General features: G+C 36.7%; 1 protein-coding gene across 2 annotated transcripts; it reads left to right on the plus strand.

Moving 5' to 3' along the window:
• Positions 1-1,245: 1,245 nt before the first annotated feature.
• LOC111399541 (probable galactinol--sucrose galactosyltransferase 2) lies at positions 1,246-7,747 on the plus strand. Of its 2 annotated transcripts, none has more exons than XM_023026916.1 (13): positions 1,246-1,571; positions 3,056-3,278; positions 3,471-3,715; positions 4,063-4,153; positions 4,369-4,417; positions 4,518-4,609; positions 4,715-4,825; positions 5,171-5,293; positions 5,801-6,353; positions 6,430-6,497; positions 6,587-6,721; positions 6,812-7,118; positions 7,202-7,747. In XM_023026916.1, exons 2-13 carry the CDS (start codon positions 3,088-3,090, stop codon positions 7,562-7,564), a joined length of 2,328 nt encoding a protein of 775 aa, XP_022882684.1. In that variant the 5' UTR covers positions 1,246-1,571; positions 3,056-3,087; the 3' UTR covers positions 7,565-7,747. The 2 variants fall into 2 exon arrangements, with proteins under 2 accessions (XP_022882684.1, XP_022882683.1); XM_023026915.1 differs by lacking the exon at positions 1,246-1,571 and adding an exon at positions 1,691-1,997.
• The last annotated feature ends 543 nt before the right edge of the window (positions 7,748-8,290 follow it).

Genomic DNA, 8,290 nt, shown 5'->3' on the forward strand with positions numbered 1-8,290 from the left:
GGAGAGAGAGCTATCACTAATTTCACAGGATTCACAATTTTTTCTCATTTTTTAATCACACATTTATCAAAATAATCGTTTTCTTCACGTAAAAATGTATATCCAAACAAGCTCTAAAACGTGTAGAGAAGGCTATCCTTCGTCAAATGAGAAGGACATAAAGAAAAAGTGGAAATATTTGGAGAAGACGGCCCCTCCAACTATGAACGTTTGCTGAGCCGGCAAAGTGAATCACGTAATTAAGGAAGCGCTGGCAGTGTCCGACGTGGAAATCAGATATGCATAGAATGTGAATTCGAGAAGAGATCATAAGAAATAATAATAGGAGTATCAGCTTTTTTTTCTTTCTTTTTTTTTTTTTAAATTTATTTTTAAAAATTAAATTATCTGAATATATTTGGTAAACTAAGATTTTTATTATTTATTATATTTCTTAGATAATCTTAGTTGTCATTTTCTATTAGAGTTAATGAAATTTCGTGGAGTTTTTCCATTCAAAGTATTGAATTCTTTATTAAAAAAAAAAGAAATTTAAATGCGGTAGCCCCTGTTACCCATACTCACCTCAGGGCGAAATTTTCGGTCTCGTTCTTGACCCGATTATCTAATTAATTAAGTTAGTAATCTCCATCCCGTTCGGGATGGGCTTCGCGAATTGACGGGTATTTTTACCATCTCTAATTTTAAGTAATTAATCTATCCCTACACCACCTTTGGGTGCTGTTGCTGTAAACTATGATGGCTGGCTAAGAAATAGGCTTGGAGTCCGTAGTCATGTACTAACAATTTTTTTTTTTTTTTTTTTTTTTAAATGTGTTACATGGTATTGATTCATTAGATAGAGGGGTCAGTTGACCATTGAATGCATGAGTGGTTGTATCACTTCAGTTGACTTGGAAAGGAAAATAATTTGCCGAAAAGATTGGTTTGTCCTATGAAGACGATCCCTCTGCCAAATAGCTTTGAATGGATAAAAAATGATAAAATAAAAAAAGGGTCTTGCTCGACTTGATCCTTTTGGTCGAAATTAAAATTTGCTCGATTAATAGGTTGTGATGGGGGTCGAGTTCTCAATTAGCTGGCCTTCTATAGAAGTGAAGGCATTAATTCAACAATAAATTCGAATTCACCTTAGAAAAATAAGCAGTCAAAATCGGGTAGCCATCTACTATGGAAAGTGCAGTGAAACAACAAAAATAAGCCAACGATCTGAGTACCTTTTTCAGGCTTTGAAACTGGAACCAACTGTTTGGTTGACAGACATTACACGTCAGGATAACAATATTGTAATTAAAAATAATTTTTCTATTTTAATAAATCACTAAATATCTAACATGTGTCCAACTTTTAATCGGAAAATTGTTCGATTTTTAAGCTCAAATATAGTATATATAAACACAGCGGGTTCTACTCCTTAACTCACACTCCATTCATTGAGTACGCTTCTTCCTCTCACGAGAAGTTTGCATTACCTGTGAATGCGCTTCAGTTGAGTTGAACTCGTTCATTCCCGATTTTGAGAGAGTTGAGCTTTGGAGCTATTTCTGAGGCGGCTGAAGATTTGAAAAAAGGTAAGTTTTGCTGGATTTCGTACAGGATTTTTTGACGTGAAATGTGGATTCTATAGATTTACTTTGTCTTGCAAAATTGTGATTGAAGCTAAATTCGACGCGTAGCTTTGAATTGAAGTGTACATGCCAAGCTTTTTTCGAATTTGAGAGAGTTGCTTATTCTTTTAGGTGTAATTATAGTTGTTTAGCTTTATAAAGGCGATTCGAGAATTTTGGTATTTTCCACTTTCCCAGATTTTCAAAAATTTGGTGATATTTCTTTGAAAATGATAGTACGCCAAGCTTTTGTTTTGCCTGCGTACCGGTATTCAGTTTCTGCATTATTTTATCCGAAGATTTTGAATCTAAGTCGAGCTTGTGTATTTCCTGCAAATCGAACTTCAGTTCGGGCTTCTGTTTTTCAGAAGAATTTGGAACGTCCTAGAGGTGATTTGAAAGATTTTTTTAGAATTTTTTTCATGTAGTTGCAATTTTTGCTTAGGATTTCCCCTTTCCAGCTTTCCTTGAAAATTTTGAGATTAAGATCTCGAATATTCTTTTGCAAGTTGGCTGTACTTTCAGTTCTGTTTAGTACCTCCGAATAAAAATCTTGCGTTGCGTCAGTTTTCTGGATGAGTGCGTTCAAGAATTAATCTACGATGAATTACAACATAGTTTAAATTAGGTTACCTTAAAGATTGGATGGTGGAATTAATTCCAGGACCAATATACTGTCAGATCTTCACATTTGACGTTAGCTTCCACCAGTTAAGATGTCCTTTCTATGGCCTCTTGGGCTATATGAATGTAATCTGCTTTTATTTTTATTTTTTCTCAAGTTCTCTGGTTCTTTGACTATTTTGCCTATAAGTTTTCTCTGCTCATGGAAACTCGAGACGTTTTAGTTGATCATATCCAAAAAATTCACATTGGACGAGTTTTAGGAAAAACTTTGTTAACTTCACAAGCATAAAATGATTCAACTGCCAAAGTCTATATCTTGAAGCCACAGGAGACTCGTGATGCTTAGTTTACATTGGAAATTCAATTCCTAATTTTTGCAGTTTTGTCCAATCATTTTTGTGAATATGGCTTTATAGCCCTTTTCAGTTATTTTATTTTGGACTGTAAACTTCTTGATCTCTTCATCAATTATTTTAAAGAGCTGTTCTCTACTGGTCATTTTCTCTATTTTCTTTGGTACACTACTGATATCATCATCAGTATCAAATCAGCACTGATGCTACACTGAATAATGATTTGTTGATAGTTTATATGAAATATTCAATAAATCATTTTTGTCTTCCTTTCTGATGCTACACACGAGTCCACTTTTTTAACCATGGACATGGATTTTATCCTCCAATTTTTCAGAAGTTTTAAATTTATTGAATTGTGAAACTAAATTGTAGTTTAACGAATTTTCGATGTCATTTGTGATCAGATACAGAACATGGTCACCTGTTGATTTCTAAGTTGTGCCTTTTATTTTGCTGTCCATGCAGTTAATCGTCAGGCAGTAGTTGAGCGTGAAAAGATGACTGTTACACCGAACATCACTATCAGCGATGGGAACCTCGTGGTTCATGGGAAAACTATACTAACTGGAGTCCCCGACAACATTGTGCTGACCCATGGATCAGGGGTGGGACTTGTTGCTGGTGCATTCATGGGTGCTACAGCTTCAAATAGCAAAAGCTTGCATGTTTTCCCTGTTGGTGTCTTGGAGTGAGCATTAAACTATTCTCAAATATGTTGTACTTTGCTGAGATGTGATGCTCATATCATACAGACCTTACCATTGTAATTAATGACTAGCTGGAAGTAATTTGTTGATTAACTCAATCTAATTGCAAGATTTGTGAATATATGAAAAGTGGGAAGAAGGTAACGTAGTTTTTTAATTTACTTCTTTAACAGGGGTGTCCGCTTCATGTGTTTATTTCGTTTCAAGCTTTGGTGGATGACCCAGAGAATGGGAACCTGTGGGAAGGACATCCCATTCGAGACCCAGTTCATACTCATCGAGAGCAAAGACACGACTCAAGTCAATCCTGAAGATGCCCCAACCATCTATACTGTGTTTCTACCCCTCCTTGAAGGCCAGTTCCGTGCTGTTTTACAAGGCAATGAGAAAAATGAACTGGAGATATGCCTCGAGAGTGGTGAGTGAAACATGGCATCCAAAAGTATTTGTTGTGTGCTACATGCATGGACATACATTATTTGGCCCTGTAGGCTCCATGGTTCCTGATTTGCCAATTATATTAGGTTGTATGCTGGACTAGGGCATTCCCCTCTCGTTCGTCATATAAAAGAAGACCAATGTTCTAATATATTAAGGTCGGCTTACTGCTAAGGAAAATACCTCCAAGATGGAGAAATGATTGTTCACATCCCAAAATGCGCGAATTAAAGGAGTTTATAAATTTGTGGGTGTTGAAATTAGAAAAGAATGTGTTCAGAAGAACAAAAATGACCTTGTTTTCTTTGTGGCATAATCTTGTTTCAGGAGATAATGCTGTTGAAACCAACCAGGGACTTTACCTTGTTTACATGCATGCTGGGACAAATCCATTTGAAGTCATCAACCAGGCTGTGAAGTAAGTGCTTGCTTTTCCATTGGAATCACAATATCCTCAAACTTCTCCCTCCTCCAATCTCAGTAATGCCAAATATGGCATCTTACAAAGGTTTAAGGTCTTAGAAATAGCTGTATCTTATTTAGTTATCATTTCCCTAGTGCTCCGTCTTATTTAGAAATTACGCACAATTGATTCTCAGTACCTAATATATAGCTATCTATATTGTGTGACAGAGCTGTTGAAAAGCACATGCAAACATTTCATCACCGCGAGAAGAAGAAGGTGAGAGTCTCTTCTTTTGTTATGTTTACAATTGCTTGAAGGGATCGAAGCAAATATGGGGAATTTTAAATTATGTTTTTGCATTTGTACTTGCTTGTAGTTGCCCTCATTCCTTGATTGGTTTGGTTGGTGCACATGGGATGCTTTCTACACTGACGTTACTGCTGAGGGTGTTGAAGAAGGCATTAAGAGGTAAAACCTGAACAACTCCTCTTTAATTCCTCTGGAAATAACAAATAAGATGAGAAGGTGGTGGTGAATGGGATATAAATTGCTGACCTTAATTTGTTCTTGCAGCCTGTCTCAGGGAGGTGCACCTCCACGATTCCTTATCATAGATGATGGTTGGCAACAGATTGGTAGTGAGGTCAAGGAAGACCCCAACTGTGTTGTACAAGAAGGAGCTCAGTAAGCCACCAAATTCTTTAATTCTTTATTTTCTCAATATAAATGGTGTAGAGTGACGATTCAACCTCTTTTGTCAGCTAAAGGTTGGAAAGAGAAGTTTAGGAATGAATCATATGCCATTTTCTTGTAATTTAGCAAACTGATTTGTTTACATTATGTAAGTTGTGTTGAAGAAGCACGACTACTTTTAACCGATTTTCTATTATTCCTGAACTCTTTTCCTAATAGTTGAATTTAGCTTTCTGATAAATTTCTTGCACATTCTGATTATGATATTTTTCATTTAAACTGTTCATTCACAAGTTATTACAATATATTTGATGTGTTCCTATTTTTAACTTGCAGGTTTGCAAACAGGCTAATAGGGATAAAAGAAAACAGTAAATTTCAAAAGGATGGAAGAAATAATGAACAGGAACTAGGACTCAAACACGTTGTGGAACACGCCAAGAAACGTCAAAACGTCAAGTAAGTTCCTGAATTTGGTTGTTTTGCTCAATGGCAGCTGTTTTCTTTCAATGAGGTTAATTTTTTATGTTTGTAGAATCCACAAACCATATATTTTCGCTGGGAATGAATTGTATTGGATTTTTATGCTAAGCCCATGTTTGTCTATCATTATCTGAAAACTTTTTTTTAAAAGAAAAAAAAAATACTCATTTTCAACCACATATACATTATCACAATAAAATATTTGCACGTAAATCCAAAACTTTTGCCTACTTTTTAACTACACATTCTTCAAAAAATCACCATTCCAAAACTCATTTTCCCCAGTGGGCATCAAATAGGGGCTAAATAAACTTCCTTCACATTTTTTAACCTTCATTGACCAGTATCAATTATATTTGGAATAACAGCTGGAAATGTATTGGAAGAATGTATTATCCAATTTCCATCCTAGCAAGGTTTAGTCTGTATATTGACGTGCTATTTACCGATATCTTCTCTTGTTTTTTATTCCCTTCCCTCCAGGTATGTCTATGTATGGCATGCTCTAGCAGGTTACTGGGGTGGAGTGCAACCTGCTGGTCCTGGTATGGAGCACTATGACACAGCTTTGGCATACCCTGTGCAGTCTCCAGGTGTACTCGGCAATCAACCAGACATTGTTATGGACAGTCTTGCTGTTCATGGCTTGGGTTTGGTGCACCCGAAAAAAGTCTTCAATTTCTACAACGAGCTTCATGCATATCTAGCTTCATGTGGAGTCGATGGCGTCAAAGTCGATGTACAGAACATCATCGAAACTCTTGGTGCTGGCCATGGTGGTAGAGTTTCTCTAACTCGTAGCTACCACCAGGCCCTAGAAGCTTCCATTGGAAGGAATTTTTTGGAGAATGCATGCATCGCTTGCATGTGTCACAACACTGATGGGATATACAGTGCCAAGCAAACTGCAGTTGTAAGAGCTTCAGATGATTATTACCCTCGTGATCCTGCTTCTCACACCATTCATATTTCATCCGTGGCTTACAACTCAATATTTTTGGGAGAGTTTATGCAACCTGATTGGGACATGTTCCATGTAAGTGTTACTAAATTCGCATCCGCCTTATAAAAATTACTTCATGAGAATTTACTAGTGTTAGTCCATGTTACAGAGCCTACATCCAACTGCTGAGTATCATGCTGCAGCTCGAGCCATTGGCGGATGTGCAATTTATGTGAGGTAATGTTATATTCCTGCCTAGTTTGTTATTTGTATTACGTTCAATTTGAAGCATAAACTTATGGCTACAATTCTTGCTGTGCATTTAGTGATAAGCCAGGAAACCACAACTTCGAGCTTTTGAAAAAGCTAGTGCTTCCTGATGGATCAGTTCTCCGTGCACAATTGCCTGGTCGACCCACAATTGACTGTCTATTTGCTGATCCAGCAAGAGATGGAGTAAGGTTTGTGACTATATTTTTGCCTTGTGTTCTCAACTTCTGAAGCGTTTATCATGATAATAAAATCCTTTTCTAATGCCATATAATCCACAGCTTACTTAAAATTTGGAATACAAACAAATTTTCTGGAGTGGTTGGCGCCTTCAACTGCCAAGGTGCTGGTTGGTGCAAGGTAGCAAAGAAGACACGTATTCATGATGTTTCTCCCGGCACTCTGACTAGTTCTGTTCAAGCCTCTGATGTCAACATCATAGCTGAAATTGCTGGACCAGATTGGACTGGAGATACCATAGTCTACGCATACAGATCAGGGGAGATAGTTCGTTTACCGAAAGGCGCATCACTGCCTGTGACGCTTAAAGTTCTTGAATATGAATTGTTCCACATCTGTCCCATCAAGGTGAGTGAACATTGGATTTACCTAGTCCTGCTTCTTAATATTCATTTGATAAAACCTAATGAAATTCATTGCATCCTGTACAGTATGTTACAGCCAACATTTCCTTTGCTCCAATCGGGCTGCTCGACATGTTAAATTCAGGTGGTGCTGTGGAGCAAATAGAAGTCCAGCTGGATTCTAAAGAGAGAGCTGAGCACTTTGATGGTGAGTTAGCCTTCGAGTACTGTGGTTCTTTAAGCGACAACCGTTCTCCAACAGCAACAATTGCTCTCAAGGTTAGAGGATGTGGGCGTTTTGGGATATATTGTTCCCAGCGTCCACGGAAATGTACAGTGGGCAATGCTGAGACTGTGTTCAACTACGAAGCTACGATTGGTTTGATGACTTTAGCAATCCCTGTTCCAGAAGAGGAAATGTACAAATGGCCAGTTGAAGTTCAAGTATAAGCAGTTAATAATAAAACTATCCTCCTCATAATCTCCATTATTAGGCTCAGTCATACATATTAATGACTGGAATTTATTGGTTTTGCTTTATTCACGAAATGATGATTCCGAATTGTATCCGCAAGTGTACGGTTAGCAATAAGTAATAAAGTGGAAAATTGAGGCTGAATGTCGTTCCAGAGAGATTGAGTAGTTTAATTATATCTAACTTGACCTTAACCGAACATGAATTTTCAAACGAGATTTGTAGTATCTTAAATTAACCTTAACCTAACCTATTATGCGACTATGTATGAGTCAAATGAACTAGAATGCAAAATGGATGTTTGAATGCAAGTTTGGTGTAATCAATGAATATGAAGCGTACTAGGATCACGAATCCTCAAACAATGCTCACTTTTAACTCTGATTTCACAAATTGACAACACGTTGAATTTTTGAAGAATCAATGCCCCTAAATCTATATAACAATCTCTCTCCAGTAAATTTGAACCTATTCTCATATACCATCAACATATATCTCTATGATGAGTGCAAATATACAAGAACGTATGTAGTTTTGTGTGTACTTAAAGATTCACGCAAGACATAGTGGTATATCTCTATTCTTTATCGGATCATACGATGATTTATACCTTGTCGAACTCATTTTTCTTCTTTTGAATGCATGAAATAAGTCATAACTCTCACACAATTATAAAAGTAATTAATTATATATAAATTATT

This window comes from Olea europaea, chromosome 9 (genome assembly GCF_002742605.1).
Source record: "Olea europaea var. sylvestris chromosome 9, O_europaea_v1, whole genome shotgun sequence".
Taxonomy (NCBI): domain Eukaryota; kingdom Viridiplantae; phylum Streptophyta; class Magnoliopsida; order Lamiales; family Oleaceae; genus Olea; species Olea europaea.

What these genes read in the sequence shown, in the direction of transcription:
- LOC111399541 (XM_023026915.1), top strand. Translation starts at nt 1,838, where the DNA reads ATGATAGTACGCCAAGCTTTTGTTTTGCCTGCGTACCGGTATTCAGTT. An exon ending in GAATTTGGAACGTCCTAGAG is followed by an intron (nt 1,998 to 3,055) that starts GTGATTTGAAAG and finishes CTGTCCATGCAG; the next exon opens with TTAATCGTCAGGCAGTAGTT. An exon ending in GGAGATATGCCTCGAGAGTG is followed by an intron (nt 3,716 to 4,062) that starts GTGAGTGAAACA and finishes ATCTTGTTTCAG; the next exon opens with GAGATAATGCTGTTGAAACC.